This window comes from Rhinichthys klamathensis, unplaced genomic scaffold (assembly GCF_029890125.1).
Source record: "Rhinichthys klamathensis goyatoka isolate OS25496 unplaced genomic scaffold, OSU_Roscu_1.1 h1tg000242l_1, whole genome shotgun sequence".
Classification (NCBI taxonomy): Eukaryota; Metazoa; Chordata; class Actinopteri; order Cypriniformes; family Leuciscidae; genus Rhinichthys; species Rhinichthys klamathensis.
The window spans coordinates 2,295,053-2,319,547 of record NW_026606764.1 but is presented as its reverse complement, the minus strand read 5'-3'; the positions used below and the strand labels follow the sequence as shown (position 1 = coordinate 2,319,547).

Genomic DNA, 24,495 nt, shown 5'->3' with positions numbered 1-24,495 from the left:
GTTGTTCATTTAACCCTATGAAACGTATTCGGTTACCTAACGTAACCTCGGTTCTCTCTAGAGAGGGAACGAGTATTGCGTAAGTTTAGCTTACGCTACGGGTAAAGTTCATCTTTGCTCGAGATATTGAAGCCAAAATTATCCTTAATTTTGTATATATTGTCAACGCAGTGCAGCAGCTGCAGACCTAGAGCAGGCTGTCTAGCGTGCTCATTGGCTGCCTTGCGGCAACTGCAGCAGCCTACCAGTGAGCCTGGCGTGACGTCACGCCCAATGGTGGCACTTCGCGCCCACTACGCGTCACAGCCCGTGCAAGGGGGTGTGGCTTAGCGTATAAAAGCGCAGGAAGCACTGGGCCCAAACGAGGAAGCGTTCTGCCAGATCGCAGAGGCTCCTGGATCTGACACCGCCCTGGCGGTTCACGTAGGACACAACCGACATGTTGTCCGAGCGGACTAGAACGTGTTGGTCCTGTATGAACGGGAGGAAGCACTTCAGCGCGTTCTCGACCGCCAGCATCTCCAGACAGTTTATGTGAAGGCATTTCTCTCGGTCTGACCACAGGCCAAAGACCGGTCTGCCCTCGAAAAGGCCGCCCCAACCTGAGTTCGCTCCCATTGTCACCCCCTGCTGGTACCAATTGGCCGCTAACCAGGGCTGCAGAGCTGAAATGCAGCTCTGAGATATCCTGATCCGCTTGTAGCCACGCGTCCACCCCTGACGGGGTACGCGGGCGTTCAACCAGCGTTGTAGCGGGCGCATGCGCAGTAAGCCCAGCTGAAGCACTGTTGCAGCTGAGGCCATACAGCCCAGCATCCTCTGAAATTTTTTCAGGGAGGCGGTTCTGCCCTTCTGGAAAGATACGGCTAGGTGTCGAACACGGCGCGCGCGCTCTGTCGACAGCTGAGCCTTCATAGCCACGGAGTCCAGTTCCATCCCTAAAAAGGAGATTGACTGGCTGGGCTGTAATGAGCTCTTGGTCCAGTTGACCGTGAGACCCAATCTTTCCAAGTGACTGAGAAGCATAGTTCTGTGAGATACGAGCTCTATCTCTGACTGTGCTAGAATCAGCCAGTCGTCCAAGTAGTTCAGAATTCGCACACCCTGACATCTGAGGGGGGCGAGCGCCGCGTCCATGCACTTCGTAAATGTACGGGGTGCCAGGGACAGGCCGAACGGGAGGACGGTGTACTGATATCCCTGGCCGTCGAAGGCGAATCTCAAGAATGGCCGGTGACGGGTATAATCTGTATCTGAAAATACGAGTCTTTCAGATCAAGAGATATAAACCAGTCCCTCGGGCGAATTTGCACGAGGATCTGCCTGGTTGTAATCATTTTGAACGGTCTCCTCATGAGAGCTTTGTTCAAAAATCTCAGATCTAATATAGGCCTCAGGCCTCCATCCTTCTTCGGTACGAGAAAATAACGGCTGTAAAAGCCTGACTCGCTCAGAGAAGGCGGCACTGGTTCTATAGCTCCTTTGCACAGCAGTTTGGCTATTTCTGCGCGGAGTAGATGTGCTACTTTCGCGCTCACTGTCGACTCGGTCCGAGCGTGAAAACTCGGGGGACGGCGAGCGAACTGTAGTGCATAGCCCTGTCTTATTGTGCTCAGCACCCACTCTGAAACCCCTGGAATGGCTTCCCATGCTTGTGCATGTGTGGCCAGGGGGAGAATGGCCTCCGGGTTCCGGTCGCCGCACATCTCGAGAAAAGATGAACTTTACCCGTAGCATAAACTAAACTTACGCAATACGAGAGAACCTCTCGTAAGAGAACTTACTGGACTGAAGCATCTTAGGTTTACTTGATTATTGAACCTTTTTTTTCTTTTTTTTAAATCATGTTAAAATGTGAGAATCAAATATAATCTATCAGGAACCTTTATTTGTTCGTCCCTTAATCATTATTGCATTGCATTGTATGTTTTAAAACTACAGAGGTTTGATCATAAAACTAAATATTTTAAATATTTATATTTAAATATAACATTTCAATATTTTATTAAGAATATTATTGGCAGAAACGCAAAAAATGCTTATAAATATCAGCTTTTATTCTAAGTACTTGCTATACTTTTATAAAGATCTCACTGATTTATATTACAAGTTATCAGAATCTTACTTTTTGGCCATATAAATATCAGCATCTGCACTAAATTGCTTGGGGTTTTTTTTGTGCTTAATAAAATTCAGGTGTTTTTCTCCTCCATATTCTTACTATATCGTACTATATGAGCCATAAATGTCTGTTTTGTTTTTCCTTTAGATTTTTTACAAATATTTTGTTTAAAGTTTCAATAAACATATTCTGACTGTTATTTTATGTCAGGCTTTACAGGGTTAAGAACGTTTTTTTGGACTCTATTTGTGTCAGGTTTCCTCTCTGGGCAGCGGTAATGATCACGTGATGGACGCTGTTTCCCAGTGTGAGCAGTACGCTAAAGAGCAGGGCGCTCAGGAGCGCAACGCCCCCTGGAGGTTGTTCTTCAGGAAGGAGATATTCACCCCCTGGCACGACCCAGCGGAGGACGCCGTCGCTACAAACCTTGTCTACCAGCAGATCGTGCGTGGCGTCAAGTTTGGCGAATACCGCTGTGATCGGGTATGAACCTCAGACACAGAAAACAAGCCAATAAATTGAGTTATCATTCACACTATATTTCTAAGGAGGGAATATTCTCTTTCTCTTTTGCTTTTTGTCTGTTTTTCTACTCTTCTGTTTCTCCTTTTCCTCTTTTGATGATCTTTATTTGTCTTCGCACATCTATTTTTCTTGCACTCTTTCTGTATCTTGTATCTTCCGGGAGGAGGAGGATCTAGCGGAGCTGGCGTCACAACAGTACTACGTGGACTACGGCTCTGAGATTCTTGTGGAACGCCTGTTAAGTCTTATTCCATCCTACATCCCGGACAGAGAGATCAGCTCGGCCAAAACCGTGGAGAGATGGGCTCAGCTCATAATGGCTGCACACAAAAAGGTGGCAAAAGTTCATCTCAACTGTCATATGAATGGACTTAAAGGAATTGTTCACCCAAAAATGTATATTATGTCATCATTTACTCACCCTCAAGTTGTTCCAAACTTGTATGAATTTATTTCCTCTGCTGAACACAAAAGGAGATATTTTGAAGAATGTCGGTAACCAAACATTTTTTTCCCCATATTTTTGGTTACCAATATTCTTCTAAATGTCTTCTTTTGTGTCCGGAAGAAGAAACAAACTCATACAGGTTTGGAACAACTTGAGGGTGAGTAAATGATGACAGAATTTTCATTTTTGGGTGAACAATCCTTCTCATGCCCATTCACACCAGGGATGAGTCCACACCACAACTATAACAATGACGGGATAGAGAAACAATATAGTTAGAATCACTTTAACAATGATTTTTTCCAGCTGATGAATGATAAATCATTGGCAGCCAATCAGAATCCATCCTGCTTTAAAGAGCTTTAGCATTTATAGTTATCATTCTTGGTGTGACCAGGCCTTAGATGTGATATTTGGAATGGAAGACTAGTCTACTGCATACTGCGTTGTATATTCAGTATTGTATGCCACCTGCTATTTTTTTAAATAGCATGCAGTATGACATGATAAATGTTTTAAAGAGTAATGTGCTACAGTATATTGTGCCACATGATTTCACTAATTGCATTCAGCAAGTGGCGTCCAGTCGAGAAAATCTCATAATACTTCATATTTCATATTTCACCCCCCCCCCCCCACCAAAAAATTGTTTTATATATATATATAGTATATATTAAATGAAGAGAATGAGAATTAAATTAGCTGTCACAAATAGGCTTTAAAACAGAAATCTTAAAAAAGGCTTAAAAATCTACAGAAAACGTAATTTTTGCATAAAGAAATGAAAGCCTATTTTAGGGCCCAGGCCATATTTTAGGCGGAAAAAAAAAGAAATTATATTTTGCATTAAGAAAAGCTTATTTTAGGATCATTAAGATTTTCTATATTTGTGTCATTTTTTTTTAAGCTGCAGTCCGCAGTTTTTCCTCTTTGTCGCCATTTCTGTTCGAAATCTGCAATTGCAGTCATTCGCGGAATTATCAACTTTAAGTGAGTTGTGCCTCGGCACGGCACAGCGCGGATGAATCCAATGTTTGAGGAGAGTGTGCAGCTGTCAGTCACCGCCGGTGTGGATACTGGCATTCGCAATCACAGATTATTCTTTTTGGAAGTATGACCAACATAATCATTTTCACTGGAAAATGTAATCTGAACAAGTAAGTAACATCCACTTTTGTTCTGGTTCTGACATTGCAGTAAATCTTGCTGATTAAATCTAATGACTACATGTAATGCCCTTCCGATATTATCCTTGTTTTCGCATGGGTCCGGTTACAGTCTCTTTTTTTCTGTAGCCACTCCGAAGTCTTTTGCATTTTACAGCGGGTGAATCTCTAGTTGTCACTGGTGATTGTTGTTTGAACCTTTCTGGATCCGCCATCAAATTTATTAGTTTAATTATATCAAGTGCTGTGAGAAAAGGCTATAAATCTCCACCTCCAACATCCTCACACGCAATATAGCTTATACTAGCCGAGACTCCTTCTTTATGTGTACAGATGTGACGTAATGACGCAAAGACATGCTCAAATTTCCTGCGGAAATCCACCAGTACCACTGGAATTAAAAACATTATTACAAGCTTACCGTTTTGAATCGAGCTAAGGCAAGCAGAGAGTTTTGAACACTGGCTGGTTATGTATTTTCTCAAATATGTATTTTGGATAATTTTTTAACCCCAAAAAAGCTACGGACTGCAGCTTTAAGAAAATTGATTACATTTGAGAAAAAAATCTCATTCTCTGTATAAAATAACGCATATGAGAAAAATTATAAAATCTTTTTAAAAAATTGTTAGAATTTTGGGGATAAAATGTGTCCTAGACATGTTTTTGTTAGACTAGCAATTTTTTGTCTTAACTTTTGGCAGTTCGGTCAAATGAGTCAAGAAAAATCCTTTCAGTGTTATCCTTTCCTGTGTTATAAAACAACTGCTGATATTATTGTCGGTTCATTCGTCACAATGGAAACGGAAAGTCATTTCAGCACATTGCATTGTGGGATACAGTATCTCACAGTGTATTTCGGTTGAATTCTGCACATTTTTGCTGATGTACTGTAAGTATTTAATGCAAATAGAAAATAAACACCATGCACAGTATACACACTGCATACTTCTTTCCTTCAAAAGTAGTAGGTAGTATGCCATTCTGAACTCAGTCATCGGGATGTATTTGAATTGTCACACTACAATCAAAGAAGTTTTTAGGGGACACACCTTACAATAAGGTTCCATTTGTTAACATTAGTTAACTATATTAGTTTACGAGAACTAACAATGAAAAATACATTTCAACATTTACTAATACATTATTAAAATCTACATTTATGTCTGTTAATATTATTTAATGATCCTCAGCTAACATGAACTAACAATTAATTTTAAAAATGAATAAAAACTGTAACAAATGTATTGCGCATTGTTAGTTAGTTTGTAAAATGTTAGCGTTGTTAGTAACACATTGTGTTGTGTGTGTAGGGAATCTACACTCAGAAGAGGGTGGACCCTCAGAAAGTGAAGGAGGAAGTCGTGGATTTTGCTCGTTATAAGTGGCCTTTGTTATTCTCAAGATTCTACGAGGCCTTTAAATTCTCAGGTATTTCTTGCGCAATTTATGTCACATTAATAAGGTTCTTGTGTTTTGTTCTGCATGTTTACAGATGGCTTTGATATATTGAATCTGTTTGAAGGTCCTAGCCTACCCAAGAATGACGTGATAGTGGCTGTAAACTGGACAGGCGTTTACTTTGTGGACGAGCAAGAGCAGGTTCTTTTGGAGCTTTCTTTCCCAGAGATCACCGGTGTGTCCAGCAGCAGGTACGGGTTTCACTGAGTCTTGTTTGGAGGTTTGATATGATTTGAGCTTTGAAGATAAAAGCCTCTGTGTTTGCCAGAGGGGGGAAGCTTCAGGCCCAGAGCTTCACGTTAGCCACCATCAAAGCAGAGGAGTACACGTTCACCTCTAATAATGCAGAGGACATCCGGGACCTGGTGGTCACCTTCCTAGAGGGTCTCAGGAAGAGATCCAAGTTTGTTGTGGCCTTACAGGACAACCCCAGTCCAGGTTAAAGAAGCACAAACACATCATATCAATGGACTTTTACACTTTTTTTTTCTTTCATTTAAACGAATAAATCTTTAAAATACATGTCCAGATTAAATTTCAGCCAAAAATCAATAGAAAAAAATGAAGAAATTATATTTCGCATAAAGAAAATAAAGCCTATTTTAGCGCCCAGAAAGAAAAATATATATAATTCTATCTTTCATTATATATAATTCTATATTTCATCCCAAAATCAAAAGAAAAAATTAAGAAATTTTGCATTAAAAATAAAACCTATTTTAAGGCCCATTTTATACTTAAGACCAAAATCAAAAGAAAATAATATGAAATTATATTTTATATGAAAATATAAAGATATAAAGCCTATGGCCCATTTAAAATAAATTTTTTGCAAGCCTATTTAGGGCCCAGATCATATTTTAGTCCGAAATCAAAAGAAAATGGTAACACTTTACAATAAGGTTTCTTTTGTTAACATCAGTTCTCTATATTAAATAATGCTAATATTTTGTAATATATTATAAAATAATAAATAAACCTATTTGGTCACTCACAATACATAAAATTGTATTTTTATTTTGTTTTTTATTTATTTTATTTTATTTCTGACTGACATTTTTTTGACATTTCTTTAGCATCACTTACAGTCGTTCTCTTCATTCATGTAACTCATTTCTCCTGATCAGCTGGCGATGATTCGACGTTCATGAGCTTCCTAAAAGGCGACCTCATTCTGCTGGACCAGGACACGGGCGAGCAGGTCATGACGTCAGGCTGGGCCCACGGGATCAACGACAGAACCAAACAGAAAGGAGATTTCCCTGCCGACTGTGTTTATGTGCTGCCCACAGTCGTTAGACCTGCACCTGAAATCGTGGTACTGATTTTTTTTTAACATTATGTTTAGAGGTCGTTGCATATTTATAATTTCAGTCTTGTATGATTCATGTCTCTACTTAAACCTTCTCCCTTTCTCTGTCCCTGTCTTGTGTTCTCTCTCTCTCTCTCTCTCTCTCTCTCTCTCTCTCTCGTGCACTCTCTGTGACTTTACGGCTCAGGCTTTGGTTACCATGACACCAGACCAACGTCAGGAGTCAATCCGGATTTCCCATGTCCCTATAACGGAGACGGAGGAGAGGATAAAGCCGTATACTCTGGAGGAATTCTCATACGACTACTTCAGGTGAACAGACACCACTTCTGTCCCTACATCGTCTCGTCATCGTCTGTTTTAAATAATAAAATTCATAGTTATGCTGCAATCAGGACTCTTACTTAAAGTCTTTACTTTTGATTTGATTTTAAAGGCAATGCAAAATTGTCCTGTGATAATGTTCGTTGTTGTGGGCAGGAAGAAGACAAGGAATCGCTGGCTGGAACTCGGTAGACTCTTTATTGACTTCAGTCTAAGCACAAAGTAAAAGGCGGGGCTTTTAACACACCCAAAATAAACATAAAACGCGTGTCGTCGGTTTTGTCATGCAGTTCCTCTGCGCGTGCTCCGAGTCCCAGCGTGTGCAGGTCTCTCCTGTCACTGCTTCCTGCTGGCTTATATCCTGTCCCTCCACCCAATTACTGAAACAAGAGACAGGTGTTATCACTTGACCCACTTACAAGTCCTCGTCCTCCCACTCTCTCTCCCGTCACAGACTTCGCTAAACCACGCCCCCCTTGCCACATGTCCCTATTTACTTTCTTAATACATGTTCCTGGTCTTATTGTGCACTATTCATCATTGCAGGTTTTTCTAAAGAAAATACAATTTAATTGAACAAAGAAATCAAAGAATATACACAATTAACTCATTCAAATGCGTATACATGACCCTCATTGACCCTGGACCCTCTCCACTCATCCAGGCCTCCTCCCAAACACACTCTCAGTCGAGTGATGATCACCAAGAACCGCGGGAAGGACAAACTGTGGAGCTGCACTCGAGAACCCATCAAGCAGGCCCTTCTGAAGAAGTGTGTGGGCCATGAGGAGCTTTCCCAGGAGGCCTGCATGGCTTTCATTGATATCCTTCAGAAAACAGACACAGATGCATGAAAAATATAATTCATATCTTTCTTTTCATATTTTGGGCTGACCTGGGCTTGAAATAGGCTTTATTTTCTGTATTCAAACACACACACACACACACACACACACACACACGTGTGTGTGTTGAATTCAGAAAATAAAGCCTATTTCAATAGGCTTGATTTTTTGTTTTTCCTGAAATATGACCTGGGCCCTAAAATAGGTTTTATTTTCTTTATGTTTTTGTTTCTTTTCATTTTGCCCTGAAATATGACCTATGCCCTAAAATAGGTGTTATTTTAAACATTAAATATTAAAAATGTTATTTTGCTAGAGAGTAATGTGATTTAATTTGGTTTTATTCTTAAAGTCCCCCTGAGGTGAAAATCCAGCTTTTAATGTTGTTTATATGTCTATGTGGTGTTTTTAATATGCTTTAAGACAAACCATGTTCAAATTAATAAGTCAGCACCATTGTTAAATATTTTCTCCTTAAAACTGCAGTGAACCAAAGCCTGTCTCAATAACGTGGTTTGTAATCGCTGGTGTTTCTGACGTCACAAACTACCTTGCAACCAATGTGTACACGTCAATGTGTGATCGTCTGAGCTGGTGTGAGTGAGTGGAGGCGGGGCTAATTTGCATATTCATAGAACTGCAAACACTAAGTGAGGAAAGTGTGTAGAGTTACATTCAAGATTTTTTTTTTTAAACATGTCATTTTGGTGATTAAAAATGAGTTTTAAGGGATAACATTGTTGACTACAGGGGGACTTTAACACTAGAAGCTCATGGGTATTATCTTCTTTCTGAACGTTAATCATCCTTGACCTGCTCTCCTGCACCTATAATGAAATATATGGGCGATTATCCATCTAAGCGGACTCGTTCTGTGAACGAGCTCACGGATCAGATCTTCGAGAGTGCGCTGAAGGCGGAGCCTCTTAAAGACGAGATTTTCTGCCAGATACTCAAACAAATGACTGACAACCACGTCAAGTATGTCCCTCCTTTACAAACATAGCCAGACGCTGTGATTTCTTCCAATGAGCTCTGCCGTTTTAAAAGATGTCAGGCTGCATTTATTTGATAAAAAATGCTGTAATATTGTGAAATATTATTGCAATTTAAAATAACTGTTTTCTATTTGAATACAGTTTAAAATGTCATTTATTATTGTGATGTAAAGCTGAATTTTCAGCATCATTACTCCTTCACATGATCCTTCAGAAATAATTCTAATATGCTGATTTGCTGCTCAAGAAACATTTCTTCTTATTATTATTATTATCAATGTTGAAAACAGTTGTGTTTTCACAACTAAATCGCCCAGCTGTGCTGCTTCAGATTATTTTTTTTTTAACTGTGATACTTTTTAGTATTCTTAGATTAATAGAAAGTTCAAAAGAATTTCAAAATAGTAAAGACCTTTAGAATGTTACAAAAGATTTGTCACTTTTGATCAACTTAATGCATCCTTGCAGAATGAAGGTTTTAATTTCTTAATGTCCTCAAACTTTCGCACAGTAGTGTATGTTCTGCTCGCTGTCATTCATATCAGCTGTTGATAGTTTAACTGCAATGTTTTGTCTGTTTGTGTAGGTACAGTGAGGAGAAGGGCTGGGAGTTGCTTTGGCTGTGTGCCGGTCTCTTCCCTCCCAGTAACGTCCTCTTACCACACGTCCAGAGGTTTCTACAGTCGAAGAAACATCACCCGTTGGCTCCTGACTGCATGCAGAGACTGCAGAAAGCTTTACGGTGACGACACTCCCTCACCTCACGTACAATTGCATGTACTGTACATGCACAAACAGGCATGCATATATTGTATCTAGAGCCTATTTATATCGCAAAGATAGTCGTATCTGGAGTAGCATGTCCATGTCAGAGGCATTTTGTCTGTCAGAGAGAACAGTAAATGTAGTGTGCCTGGTTTGTTGAACTGGCTTAGAAGGGCACTTCTAAGACCGCTTATTTATTTTATTATATTTTTATTTCTTTATTTTCAATTCTTTGACAGTTTAGAATGGTTACAGCTGTCGTCTTCCTTCATATAACTTATTTATCCTGATGAGCTGGTGATACTTCACTGCTTTTGGAGAAGCAAAGACAACATAAACTCTCAGACATATGGTGCATTCAAGTCATGCCAGAAAGATCGCATTTACGACTTGAATGCACATGAACACCAAATTCGACAAAGCCATGATTATGTGTTAATTATGGAAACTCACAAAGTAGGATGTGTGAGTGAAAAAACATGGCAGAAGCAATGGATGCAACTTCTGTGGTTGAAGGTAAATTTGTAAAAAAAAGAAAAGAAAAAAAAAGAGAGAGTAAAAAAAGGCCTGGTGTGCATTTTTGTGTTCTTCACTTTGTAGTTTATTTTTGTTTGTAATTAAGATATTGTTCAGCAGTGTTAGGTGTAATTCATTACTGTAATTTAATTATTCCCTTGAAAAAGTACAGTAAGGGATTACTCTTAATTTTTCTGTAATCTAATTAGTTACTTATGATGTAAATGCATTAAATACTGTATAGACTAGAAGAATTCTATATAAAACAATAGAGGATTTAACATCAAAATAACGTCTAATGTTAAAATGTATGTTTTTAATGTTACCTTCTCCCTTTAAAAACATTGGTAAGTTCAAGAATAATTCATGCAATTTTATATTATTTGAAAGAATTAAAAGAGCCGTTTCATGTCTATCTTTGTATTGTTCAACTGGTCGAGATTGATATGGGATTTACAAAGTAATAAGTAATCCAAGACTTTGTAGAGGTGGTTATTTGTACAGTAATCTTATTAGTTGTAATTTAAGATGTAAATAGCCGCTTGTAATGAATCACTTTTTCACTAACCATAAAAGTGGTTGAACAAGTGACTTGAACACACCTGCTGTCGTAATTACGATTTAACAACTTGAACGCCAATACTCCTAAAATGGCTCTTCCTGAAGCTTACGCATTATTCCCGAAGGCTCCTTCCCCTCCGATTATGTTCTGTAATTATTATGTATATATCTGCAGTGTGAAATGAAGCACTTTTGTCTTGATATTGTGTCCTTTTTATCTCTTTCTTTCACACTGTTTTTCTTTGTCTGTCAGCTCCATTCTGAGCTTTATTTGGGATGTTTTCTAGTTCTGATGAATATGACACGTCTGTGTGAGGAGTTTTATAGTGTGAATGTCTCATCATGGATGCCGTATGTGTGTGTTTGTGTGCAGGAACGGGTCCCGAAAATATCCCCCTCACCTGGTCGAGGTGGAGGCTATTCAGCACAAGACCACACAGATCTTTCATAAAGTGTACTTTCCTGATGACACAGATGAGGTGAGATATGCTTTCATATGCTTATGACTCATCAAATATATTGGGATGAGAATGTTTTATGAATGCTAAAGTCAGCTTCACATTTCTGCTTTTAACCCCGTAAAGCCTGACATGAAGTGAAAATCGTACTAATTTAAAAGATTTTTCTTTAAATGGATACATCAGGCTTTTATGGCTCATATAGAATCATATTGTGAGAATATGGTGAAAAAAGACAGCTCAATTTTATTCATAGGCCCAAACTGAGCAAAAATATGCAATTTGGTGCAGTTGCTGATATTTCTATGACCAAAAAGTAAGATGAAATTCTTATCACTCTCAATGTGAATCAACAAGATTTTTAGAACAATATAGCGACTACTTATATAAAATGCATATACATATCAGTTGTCGCTTTATATCTGCCAATAATACTGTATGTCTTAGTTGATATATAAATGCTTAGTTTTATGATCAACAGAGAAACAATGCAATGCAATATATTGATGACTGAGGGATGGATCATATTTGATACTCGCATATAACATGATTTTTCTGTGTATGGATAATCAAGTAAACATAAGTTGCTTCAGTCCAGCAAGTTTTCATCATGAAATATTACTAGCAATATAAAAGTTATTTTTTACATTTACTTTCACAGCATACAAACGCGTGTGAACCTTTTAGAATTACACTAAAAGACCTGTTACTTGCTAATAAAAGTATAAACTATCAATCAAACGACAGAAGGTAGAAGTAGATTGTGTAGAACAGGCTTTTCAGCATCATTTTGGTCATGTTGCTGATTTAGAAGCCTTAGAATTTTGTGAATCAACTATGATACATTAGGTTTTATAGGGTTAAACCCTCCCGGAATATTTTGGATACGGTCTTTGGATGGGTAAAGGCAGACTGTGAAGGTTCCCGTTGTCTGTTTTCAGGCGTTTGAGGTGGAGTCCAGCACGAAGGCCAAAGACTTCTGCCTGAACATCTCCACCAGACTGCTGCTCAAATCACCTGAAGGCTTCAGTCTGTTTGTCAAGATCTCCGATAAGGTAAACATCACACTGTGAGGAAGAACAGCATCTGTGGGATTTCAGTGGGATTTTGCTCATGTAGCACATGTTCCCTAATCTTTTGTCCTTGAACAATCTTTCATGCCTAACCCAACTCTAACCATTAACTAGGTAGGTTATGGGAATACAATAGTATACAATTCCTATCAAGATGTATTTCATATTATTTGATCTGGTTTTGTGCATTATAGGTGATAAGTGTACCTGAGGGTGATTTCTTCTTTGACTTTGTCCGCCATTTGACAGACTGGATCAAGAAAGCAAGACCCGCTAAAGAAGGTACAACCGGGAATAACATCTACTGCACAATTATGGTTTACTCTGTCATGTGTACTCACAAAACATTACATTTGGAATTATTTGAATGTTCGGGGTTAGTAAGATGTTTTTATGTTTTTGAAAGGGAAAAGCTTAGGCTGCATTTATTTGATCAAAAATATAGTAAATACTGTTCTCTATTTGAATATGTTTAAATGTCATTTATTCCTGTGATGCAAAGCTGAATTTTCAGCATCATTACTCCAGTCTTCAGTGTCACATGATCCTTCAGAAATCAGTCTAATATGATGATTTGCTGCTCAAGAAGCATTTCTTATTATTATCAATTTTGAAATCAGTTGTGCTGCTTCATATTTTTGTGGAAAACGTGATAAAAAAAATTCAGGATTGTTTGATTCATAGAAAGTTCAAAAAGAATAGCATTTATTTGCAACGTTGCAAGTGTCTTAACTGTCACTTTTGATTAATTTAACACATCCTTGCTGAATAAAAGTATTATTTTGTTCAAAAAAAAAAAATTCTGACCCCAAACTTTTGAAGTGCAACGGTTTTACAATCGCCGTATCCACTGCCAAAGTGTAGTTTTGTATTTTTAGGAAAAGGGTAGCAGAATGAAAGCCTGCTCAGTAAGTAAACACTGTAACATAACGGGTCTTCCTCTGGTGTTCAGGTATAGTGCCTTCATTGACCTACCAGGTGTTTTTCATGAAGAAGCTGTGGACGATCACAGTTCCAGGCAAAGACTCCTTCGCAGACTCCATCTTCCATTATTATCAGGTGAGCTTCATAAACATCCAAATACTACATCATGAAACCACAGACACTGGGATAAAACCCTGAATTATATACATCAGCTTATCTTTATAACACTTCCCATGTGAAGGAACTTCCTAAGTATCTCCGTGGATACCACAAATGCTCCAGAGAAGAGGTTTTCCAGCTCGGCGCTCTGATCTACCGGGTCAAATTTGAGGATGACAAATCCCACTTTCCCAGTATTCCCAAGATGCTGAAGGAGCTGATTCCTCAGGACCTGATCCGCCAGCTCTCGCCTGACGACTGGAAAAGGGTTTGTCACACTTTCAATGTTCTTGGCTGTGTGCGTCCTTTAAATAAACATCCCTGTAGTTGTATTGACTAAATATACATCATTTTTATGATCCGACTGGCTCGCCCTCATCTGTCCCTCCTCTTGTTGCAGTCGATTGTGGCGTTCTTCAACAGACAAGCTGGGAAATCAAGGGAAGAAGCCAAGCTGATGTTTCTGAAGCTCATTTTCAAATGGCCCACGTTTGGTTCAGCCTTTTTTGAAGTGAAGGTAACTGTGCTATATTCACTTGTGGTTTGGAAAGCTGGTATTTTCCTACTTGCTATAAGCTTTTTGGAGCTCAGTGTTCAGTATGTCTTTTTTTTCTTTGGATGGACCAATCAGTCTCTTGATATTTTAAATTTTGCTCCCGTAGCAAACCACCGAGCCACACTTCCCCGAGATCCTGCTGATAGCCATCAACAAATATGGAGTCAGCCTAATCGACCCCAAGAACAAGGTGTGTTCTCGCAACTTATATAATGCAATTAACGTCAAGCACACAAAACATGCGCACACATTTGGATTGGGGCCGAATGAGAGGAAGTGAGTCCATGTTTATTTGTATAGCGTATTTCCACATGCCGATAGTTTCAGTTTCTCCTTTAAATTCACTTAGGCTTGGTATTTATAATAAATATCATTTATAATGAATGGCACTATAATTTATGTTTGTTTTGTTCTTATATTTTTCTTTCTTGTTCAGTTGTGAATACTGTTAAATTGAAAGGATTTGTTGTTCAGTGAGGGAAACTAAAATACATGTTTATAGGATTTATAATGTTTGTAAATCACAACATATTGTTAATATATATATATATATATATATATATAATAGTATCTCGATGATACTAAAATAATAGTGATATAGTATACTGATATATTAGTGCTGTCAAATCGATTAATCGCATCTAACATAAAAGTTTGTGTTTACATAATATATGTGTCTGTATATATTATAAAATGTATATATCATATATGTTTGTGTGTGTGCATGTGTGTATATATATATATATGGACCAATCAGTCCATAGGACCGTGTATATATATATATATATATATATATATATATATATATATATATATATATACAGTAGTCAACATTTGAAGTGGATCAAAACCTTTCTTCAAAGTCATACATGAATTTTGAACAATACCCGTTCTTGTCTTAGGACAACTTTGATGAACTTTTTTGATCCACTTCAAATGTTGACTACTATATATATAGTATATACACAGACATATATGATATATATAAATATAACTATGACTAATAAAAAATACAAAAAACCGTAACAGTGTCTTTTTAATGTGTATATAGTTTTTAATATTTATTTAGTTTTAGTTTCTAGTATAAATTTAAACTAAATGAAAATGAGAAATGTTGCTTTGGCAACTAGCTGAAATAAAACAAGTTTAGGAATAAACTAGAATGCATTGCAAACAAACTAAGTGTAGTTTAATAGTATACAATTAATACTATAATAGTATATAAATAATACTATTTATATTTAGTATTATATACATACTATTGTATGCTTTTATTTTATATTTTAGTTTTACTAAATGTATGTGCATTTGTCATTTTTATTAGTTTTTTATATTTTATTTGATTTCAAGCAACAGTTATTTTAATGGTGTGTGTCCAATGTTTTTGCTCTCCGTACTGATCCCAGTGTGATGCTTGCGTTTCCTGTTTTCTTGATCCGCAGGATATTTTAACCACGTATCCCTTCACGAAGATTTCCAACTGGAGCAGCGGGAACACGTACTTCCACATCACTATCGGGAACCTGGTTCAAGGCAGCAAACTTCTGTGTGAGACTTCACTGGTGAGAGAAACTCTACTTAAGCCCTGTTCACACTACAAGCGACAAAGCGACACAATACCATTCATTTCAATGGGGAGCGGGCGATTTCCGGCAACACGCGCGACAGCGAACGTTGGCGACCGGATGGGGCGTGTCTGGTGACGCGACAAAGTTGAGATCTGTTTAACTTTATGCAAATGAAGAGCGAATTTCAGGAGCGACAATATGGAGCTAGAAATGTGTCTTTATTACATGCGAGAAAATAAATGATTTGAGAGGGAAAAAAAAGTTTGAGAGAAAAAGTTATCACACTGATAGCAAAAAAGCATTTCATGAGAGAAAAAATAATATTTGAGAGAAAAAGTTTTCATACCAATAGCAAAAAATGATATTTGAGACTAAAAAAAGTTTTGAGAGAAAGTATTTTCTCATAGAACATAAAAAAATATAAATTTGAAATTTTTAAAATTATTTCTGAGAAAAAAATCTCTCTCAAAATACTTTGAAAAAAATCTCAAGTATATATTTTTTGCTATCAGTGTGAAAACATTTTCTCTCTAAAAAAAAGTGTTTCTCTCAAACCGCTTTTCTTTGCTCTCGATGCAATTTTTTGCTCTCGTGTCAGGTTTTTGCTTTAGCTGTGAAAATTGTGTCATGGGCGGGGCCACTTTTTTTTTTTCCTATTGGAACGTTCCTATTGGCCAGTCGGTTTGAGCATCGTCTTGTCTTGGGAGTCGAACTGAATCATTACACCATTGTTCGCGTTCGGTTCACCTAGATAGATGCCGCCTCTGCCTTAGAGTTTAGATTCTCTGCCCGAGCCCGAGCCGATATTTCCCGTCACTATCCTCGGGCCGGGCCGGGCCGGGCCTTTGATCTAGAGACGTGCACTCCCAACGCAAAAGAGTGCGGCGCGGGACTAGATTTGATGGCCGAGTGCGGGCTGTAATGCACTCACTCTGTGTGTGTGTGGGTTGCGGGAGAATAAACCGATTCGTGGGACTCCCGCAAACTAGAAATATCTATGAATAAAACATAAAAATGAATATATTTTTATTCATCTGTTGCAGAAAAGCAACAAGAACAACTAAAACAAAATACAAATGATTTACAGGCCAGAGTTTTGTTTTATAACATGTTTGCAGCGTTGAGCGATGTAGCCAATCACAGACATATGTGTTGATTTCTTGAACGCAATGGCCAATCAGAAGTATTCAAGATAGATTCACCGCTCAAAACTGACTTTTTGTTCAGAGCTGAATTCTGTATGCTGGCAAATCCTCTAATTATAACAAACAAAGTGTATATATTATGAAAGATTCATTGTGCAGTCATCTTCATTGATAATAATAGAGATGTGTGAGATCGCGATGAACTGATGTCAGCTTTAGGAATTATTAAGGGAGCGCACTTTGCGCGCATTCAGTCATGCCAAACCATGCACACAGTAGCCTGCTTGATTTTATGTTATAACAGTGGTTTGTGTGTTAATGCTTTAATAACACATAATTTATCAGGAGCATGTATGCTGATGTGTATGATGGCGACACGTAGGCTAACTTGAAAGTATTTGGAAGTGCAGAACAGAGGAGGAGGAGAAAGTAACATGGAAAGTAGTTGAGAACGTCAGTTATAACGACCCACTTATTAAAATGGTCGGGTTTAAATCGGGCTCGGGCTCATAATTATAGTTAATGTGTCGGGCCGGGCTCGGACACAACGTGCACGGGCTCGGGTAGGGTCGGGCTTGATTTTTTGGGGCCCGATCTAAGCTCTAAGTTGAGCATGGACACTCCAATGTTTGAGTAAGATGATGACACACACAACTCCTATGTTAGGAGTGGCTGAGCAAGTTCAGCATCACTGAAGATTAAACATTAAAAATAGCACTCATATTCATGAATGAATGTGCATTATATTATTAGCTTGCTAATCGCTAGTAAAGCTAATTATTAATTAGCCATCATGCTAGGTAAACTTGCATGAGTGCTATTTTTTAATGTTTAATCTTCAGTGATGCTGAACTTGCTCAGCCAGCTACCCATCGAGTTGTGTGTGTGTCATCATTTTACCTAAACATTGGAGTGTCTGTGCTCAACTAAGGCAGAGGCGGCATCTATCTAGGTGAACCGAACGCGAACAATGGTGTAATGATTCAGTTCGACTCCCAAGACAAGATGATGCTCACCCGACTGGCCAATAGGAACGTTCCAATAGGAAAAAAAGAACGTGGCCCCGCCCATGACACAATTTTCACAGCTAAAGCAAAATCCTGACACGAGAGCAAAAAATTGCATCGAGAGCAAAGAAAAGCGTTTTGAGAGAAACACTTTTTTTTAGAGAGAAAATGTTTTCACACTGATAGCAAAAAATATATATTTGAGATTTTTTTTCAAAGTATTTTGAGAGAGATGTTTTTCTCAGAAATAATAAAAAAAAAATCAAATTTATATGAAATTAATTTCAATTTTTTTATGCTCTATGAGAAAGTACTTTCTCTCAACTTTTTTTAGTCTCAAATATTATTTTTTGCTATTGGTATGAAAACTTTTTTCTATTATTTTTTCTCTCATGAAATGCTTTTTTGCTATCAGTGTGATAACTTTTTCTCTCAAACTTTTTTTTTCTTCTCTTAGATCATTTATTTTCTCGCATGTAATAAAGACACATTTCTAGCTCCATACGACAACCAATAGGAGTGAAGTCAGTGGAGCGCGTCACTCTTGAGAAGCTCATTTTAGCAGTCAGAAACTGTCCTTATCATATATCTCCGTGTACATACAGTGGTATTCACCGTACCGACTCCGTGCCTGAATGGTTTCGGGAACCCAGATAGACCGGTATTTGCCCGTTTGCTGCAGTTAAATAGCTGCGATGGCAAAGAGCACTCACTGTTTCATGTTCATCTTTAATATAATGCATTTTATGTACTGATTCCATTTATATTTCGACTTTTCCTTCCACAATGTTTGTTTGTAGCGGCAAGAAAACGTATTTGTTGTCTACAACAGAGTAACATCCGTGAATGTCACTCACAAACATTACCAGGCAACCAGTAGTGGGAACGCCCTCCAGCGCAGACACTGGCGACCTGCAGCGACAAAGTCGCTTGTAGTGTGAACGGGGCTTTACTCTACATGCAACATAATTATTAGTATGATGCAACTGTGCTGCTATTTGCCTTTTTTAACGAGGTTCATATAGTAAATAATTTATTAAAGGAAATTTGTTTTCTTCATAACAGGGCTACAAAATGGATGACCTGTTGACGTCCTACATTAGCCAGATGTTGACCACCATGAGCAAGCAGCGTAACTCCCGCGGCCACAGCAAGTGAACGTTTGATTGGCGTGAGGCGGTGGAGCTGGTGCGTCTGCTGCGCCCTATTGGTCGGCCCTGTAGCTGGGGGCGGGCCTTCGCGTCCCAGCTGTGGCGAATGAGCCGCACCCCCTCTGCCAGCTCCCAGGGCTCCGTGTACCCCGATGAAGACTCTTCTTCATCTGCCTCCAGTGAGGATGACTACCTCTGAGCAAAGCTGAAGGGACTTTGCCTCCTTAGAAATGGCGTGAAGAACCTGATTTATGTGTCTTTTGTTGGATGGTTTGCTCCAGAATATGTGTTCTACAGTATGACTTAATGCACAATTTAGGTACCATTTAATACGTTTTGTGAAATCCAGCCAAGTCAAACACGAACTGGAATGGCTTCGCTACATGCATCGCAAAGCGTTCATCAACATTTTGGAATTTTCCGCTGTATTCCTCACAATCACTGCAGTGAACGAACAGTATTTGGATTCTTTAGGTGGTAAACAACACTGTTAATGCACAAGAAAAATACTTGCCTGAGTTTCTAGGGGTTTTGATAGAATTCGAGAATTCTGTGATTTCAATTTAAGTTTTTAAAATATTGTTAAACTGCATGCCTTACTACTATTTTTTTTTTTTTTTTTTGAATATTGGTAACCGTTTTTACAGGCTTGAAAAATTGTTACATGTTCAACATTCATGCAGCTATGACTTGTAGTGTACGTGTACTTTAGGAAGGAAAAAAGAGAATGTTAAAATTGCATCCCTAGAAACAAGTCGAGAACTGTTTCAGATCGTATTTCTCCCATTTCAAGCAAAATAAAGAAATTATATTTTGCATACAGGAAAATGAAATGTTTTTAGAAAGCTAGTTGTAGAAGTCTATTGGTTGCACTGCCTTTGATGTATAATATAAAAACATTAAAAAGTAATAAAAAAAAGTGCATTTTATAGTGCATAAAAATGTCCAGAAGCACTGGGATTCATTGAGATAAAGAAAATTAGTAGGCATTACATAGCGTATACCATAAAAAAAAAATCTTCATGCTTTTGAAAACAAGATTCAATGTAAAAATGTAATTTTGTCTTTCTTTCTTCCTTTGAAATGATTTTGGGTTGAAATGTGACCTAGACATGTTTCCACGAGATTCGCCCAGTAGCTGATAAATAGATACGATAGAATGACGCCGTAGTTTTCCATTTTTGAAACTGTTGATGCTTGTGTATATTGGAAGAGTAGGTTTGATCTGTTAGACTTTTTCTTCAGTTCATTTATGGCCTTTATTTGCACCAATATGTCCTTCAGCACAATTATTTGACTGACTCACTGTGACATCAGAAACTCACCTGAACTACAGAGCACGTCTGTTTCTTGTTTTTCTGTGGTGATTAGCAGATAAAGTTCTGACTACTGTTATTTTGCCATAAATAACCTCTTTTATGTAACGCACCAGTTTAGTTATGAATAAAACTTTATATGAAACATTCCTGTAAAAAGTGCAGCGTTTATAACATGGGTTCAATATTTCTGTGATGTGATGCTGATATTCTCACATATAGATCGAAACCTTTTGTAAAGATACGTATTGAGGCATATCTTGAGTCTGCTAAAAATATTTTTATTTAGGCTAGAAGTGCTGATGATAGAGTAACAAAAAGAGACAACAAAGAAAATCTGATAATATCAGATCAGAATATTATTTAAGGTCAGTTTACAATCATATTTACAGTCTTGAGTTACATCGAAAGATTAAGTAAATAGAAATCACGCTAGGCATTGCATTTTATACAGGCAGGAATGTTGCAGCATCCCATGAAAAGAGCGAGAAAACATGTATGCAATCCAGCGCTCACTGTTTGAACATGCTGCATGTCTGCGGTACGATGAGCTCACGCATGGCCACTTCCAAAATAAAGACATTTCCAAGTTCATCAGTAGCCTTGTGTTATCAGAGGCGGATTAAATAGAGCACTTCTATACAACTCAAGAAGTTGCGTGCGAATTCACTTCAGCAATTCCACTGTCAAAAATCCCAACATCAAAATCTTTCACATTCAGATTGTCCGTTTGGCTTGTTATCGTCTTCCTGATTGTAAATGTTGGTCAAATTTGTCACACCATGCAATGGATCTGACATCTTAAATATTTCCAAAACACTCTTTGCGATGTCTATTTTACCATGCGTCGTTCTGCAGTAATCAGGCTTGCGTTGAAAAATAGGCAAATTCTGTCTTTGATAAAAACGAACTTCACAGAAGCAAAAGAAGCTGGATGATCGATTCATCTTATGCCACCAATTCAGACAATAATTGGTCAAATACATTTGATATTTTTAACAAAATATCACTAACATATGTTTTCTATGAATTACCTCTCAGAGTACCATGTAAACACCATGGTACATGAATTTCAAGGTACTGCCAAAGTATAAACCCCAGAATATATGTATACTGTGTGTGTATATATATATTGCACGATGATGCTGATATAGCGATGATGCTGACAGCGCTGGAGCTCAAGGTGGTCTGCAGGCTTTATGCCTTCCACAGATCTCTCCGTTGTCTTTTCAGATGGGCGGTTCCTCAGAAATGGTGGGCAGATTGGGAGTGAGGGGCGAGCTCTGAGCCTCTCCACGGACACTGATGCTGGAGATGGACCAGACGTCGCTCAGCTCTGCCGTACAGGGGAGGGAGAGAGACGATAGCGGCTCAGTAATGAGAGTGATGGAGGGTCAGATGGGTACGGGGAAGCCATGCACAGGGGGAACATGCACAGGGTCCAGGGAGAGTGACGGCCCGTCAAAGAACAGAGGGTTCCAGCGGATGCCTTGGACCTCAGAGTGTTCTACAGCACAGAGAGTCACATTCAAACAGCGCCACAGGACACAGAACTAGGGTTTCTGGGACGGTTGCTGGAAAATCGGACTAATACGATTTTTTTCTACTTCTCCTTTGCTTAGAAATGGTTTACTATTTAAATCAGGGATTTCCAAATCTTTTTTTTTTGTCATCTGAACCACTTTGAGGTAAAATATTTACATGTAGCCAGGATTAATATCGTTAACTATTTTTTTTTTAATCTGTTAATTGAAATAGCGTTGAAATAAAATAAAATATAAATAATAGTTAAAATGCTAAATGAAAATTAGAAATCTTGCCTTGCCAATAAACTAAAATAAGTTTAAGAAATAAATAACTAAACCTAACTAAAAAAAATATATATATATATAAATTAAAGAAATATTAAATAAAGAAAAATAAATAGCCATATTAAAATAATAATAAAATGACAAAAGCACAATGAAATTACTAAGGAAATTAAACTAAATTAACATGAAAACTAAAAACATCAGTCAATTCAAAATATTACACAACTATAATCAAACTAAAATGAAATCTCAAGGTGGCTTCAAGCAGTGTTATTTTAGTTAAGTAAATTTTTTTTTTTTTTTATATTTAAAAAAACTATTTATTTTTTTATTAATGATATAATAATTATTCTTCAACTAATGAAACCGATTTAGATTTTAATCCCAGACTTTCATGCAAAAACTATTTTATATAGTTTATATATCTAGTCTATATATCAACTATTTTCATATTTATAATAATATAAAAATATTTCATATGTATATAAGCTATACATAAGCTATACATACATGTGTGTGCGTGCTATATATACACACACAATATATATACACTACCGTTCAAAAGTTTGGGGTCAGTGAGAATTTTATTTTTATTTTTTGGAGGAAAGAAATCAATACTTTTATTTATCAAGGAATAATTAATTTGATCGAAAGTGACAGTAAAGACATTTATAATGTTACAAAAGTCTTTTGAACTTCCTATTCATCAAAGAATCCTAAAAAAAAAAAAAAAAACTGTACAACTGACAGACCAACAACTGTTTCAACATTGATAATAATAATAAATGTTTCTTGAGCATCAAATCCTCATATTAAACTGATTTGTGAAGGATCATTTGACACTGAAGACACTGACACTGGTGATGCTGAAAATTCAGCTTTGATCACAGGAATAAATTACACTTTACTATATATTCACACAGAAAACAGCTGATTTACACTGGAATAATATTTAATACTATAACTGATTTTTGTTGTATTTTTAATCAAATAAGCGCAGCCATGGTTAGCAGAAGAGAATTCTTTTAAAAGTATTTAAAATCGTACCGACCCCAAACTTTTGAACGGTAGTGTATATTATATGTAATGTGTACCGTGTACTAATACATATTGCATATCAACCATAACATACACACAAATGAGTACACAAGAACATTCTGGCTGTGTTCAGAATGGAAAGCGTAGTATACACTGTGTACTGCTTTTTTAAAGCACCATGTAGCAAGGGTACAATATGCAACAATAGAAATAATTCATCAGAAATAAATATGCTTATTTTGAATTCAAATTTTTGTCATTAGATAAAATAACTGGCAAGGAGGATGAGTTAAAATCGTGTTTGGATTAGGTTGACCAAAGATACAGTATCACACACACACAGTGTGCTCTGTTGTATATTGCAGATTTGGCAACAGTTGTATGATCATCTGCCATTCTGAAAATAGCCACCAATCTGTACAGCACATGCAGGACGACGTGCCAAAACCATGGCCAATGAGAGACTTCGAGCCAAAAATGAACAACTTACCAGTCCTGAACTTGCTGTACGGTCCATTCTCATTGACCTGTCTACTACCGGACCAGAAGGGCAAACCTCGCTCACGCCACCTGGAGGAGGAAACATCACACGCGGAGTTTAGCAGAATGTTGGCATGGTTCCCTTTTTAAGCCTTCAATTTGAATTCTGAGGAAGAACATTGGAAAAGACGTGGAATAACATGCTTTTAATAAAATGATGGAGAGAAATCTCTTATTAATCTAACAAATAAACAGTGGCCTGAAAATAGAAAACCAAAGGTGTTGGTATAAAATGGTCCTTTTTCCCGAGGATTGTTAAATTGTTAAAATGCTTTTTTGAGGCTATAATGTTACCCATAATCTATGTTTTGGTACATACTGCAATTGATGCAATTCTAATCTTGCATACTCTTTGCGAGATATTAATCAGATATTATGCAAATTTGATCTGGAAGATTTTGAACCTGTTGAAAGCCCTATTTGAAAACAGATCTGAACTTAAATGGTTGTAACTCATGAATGCATTGGAATACAGACTTAGGTTGGTCTCTTTTTAAAGAAGACTAAAGATTATTGCAGAAGTGAAAAAAATTCAAGTGTAAAAATGTTACTGTAAAGCAAATGCACAGAACTAAACATTTGATATTTTACTAAATAATTTGTACTCTAAGGTTGCTAGAAAATCAAAGCCGCATGTCTAACCAAGTTGTGTTCCAAATTTGAAGTTGCGATCACAAAAATTGAGCATCATCTATCCATCATCTAT

The 24,495-nt window shown here is 37.5% G+C and overlaps 2 protein-coding genes across 7 annotated transcripts in view; one reads left to right on the top strand and one right to left on the bottom strand.

Annotated features, from left to right (window-relative positions):
• The window catches only part of myo7aa (myosin VIIAa), a 56,950-nt gene extending 36,541 nt beyond the window's left edge, over nucleotides 1–20,409 (top strand). For all 4 annotated transcript variants that reach the window (XM_056265889.1, XM_056265893.1, XM_056265891.1 and 1 more), the window contains 19 exons: nucleotides 2,378–2,605; nucleotides 2,814–2,981; nucleotides 5,575–5,692; nucleotides 5,787–5,913; nucleotides 5,991–6,160; nucleotides 6,850–7,040; nucleotides 7,222–7,346; nucleotides 8,023–8,180; nucleotides 9,031–9,184; nucleotides 9,788–9,943; nucleotides 11,417–11,522; nucleotides 12,443–12,556; nucleotides 12,769–12,856; nucleotides 13,527–13,633; nucleotides 13,740–13,925; nucleotides 14,058–14,174; nucleotides 14,320–14,403; nucleotides 15,656–15,775; nucleotides 18,999–20,409. In XM_056265889.1, the coding sequence (XP_056121864.1) occupies nucleotides 2,378–2,605; nucleotides 2,814–2,981; nucleotides 5,575–5,692; nucleotides 5,787–5,913; nucleotides 5,991–6,160; nucleotides 6,850–7,040; nucleotides 7,222–7,346; nucleotides 8,023–8,180; nucleotides 9,031–9,184; nucleotides 9,788–9,943; nucleotides 11,417–11,522; nucleotides 12,443–12,556; nucleotides 12,769–12,856; nucleotides 13,527–13,633; nucleotides 13,740–13,925; nucleotides 14,058–14,174; nucleotides 14,320–14,403; nucleotides 15,656–15,775; nucleotides 18,999–19,091 (2,610 nt within the window). In that variant the 3' untranslated portion in view covers nucleotides 19,092–20,409. The remainder of the gene's footprint in view (nucleotides 1–2,377; nucleotides 2,606–2,813; nucleotides 2,982–5,574; nucleotides 5,693–5,786; nucleotides 5,914–5,990; nucleotides 6,161–6,849; nucleotides 7,041–7,221; nucleotides 7,347–8,022; nucleotides 8,181–9,030; nucleotides 9,185–9,787; nucleotides 9,944–11,416; nucleotides 11,523–12,442; nucleotides 12,557–12,768; nucleotides 12,857–13,526; nucleotides 13,634–13,739; nucleotides 13,926–14,057; nucleotides 14,175–14,319; nucleotides 14,404–15,655; nucleotides 15,776–18,998) is intronic.
• A 1,135-nt stretch (nucleotides 20,410–21,544) lies between these two features.
• Nucleotides 21,545–24,495, bottom strand: part of gdpd4a (glycerophosphodiester phosphodiesterase domain containing 4a) — a 36,265-nt gene continuing 33,314 nt past the window's right edge. For 2 of the 3 annotated variants that reach the window (XM_056265900.1, XM_056265898.1), the window contains exons 15-16: nucleotides 23,740–23,819; nucleotides 21,599–21,907 (exon numbers count right to left, since the gene is read on the bottom strand). In XM_056265900.1, coding sequence (XP_056121875.1) covers nucleotides 21,795–21,907; nucleotides 23,740–23,819 — 193 coding nt within the window. In that variant the 3' untranslated portion in view covers nucleotides 21,599–21,794. Of the gene's footprint in view, nucleotides 21,908–23,739; nucleotides 23,820–24,495 lie in introns of all 3 variants that reach the window. The other variant, XM_056265901.1, reaches the window with a different exon arrangement.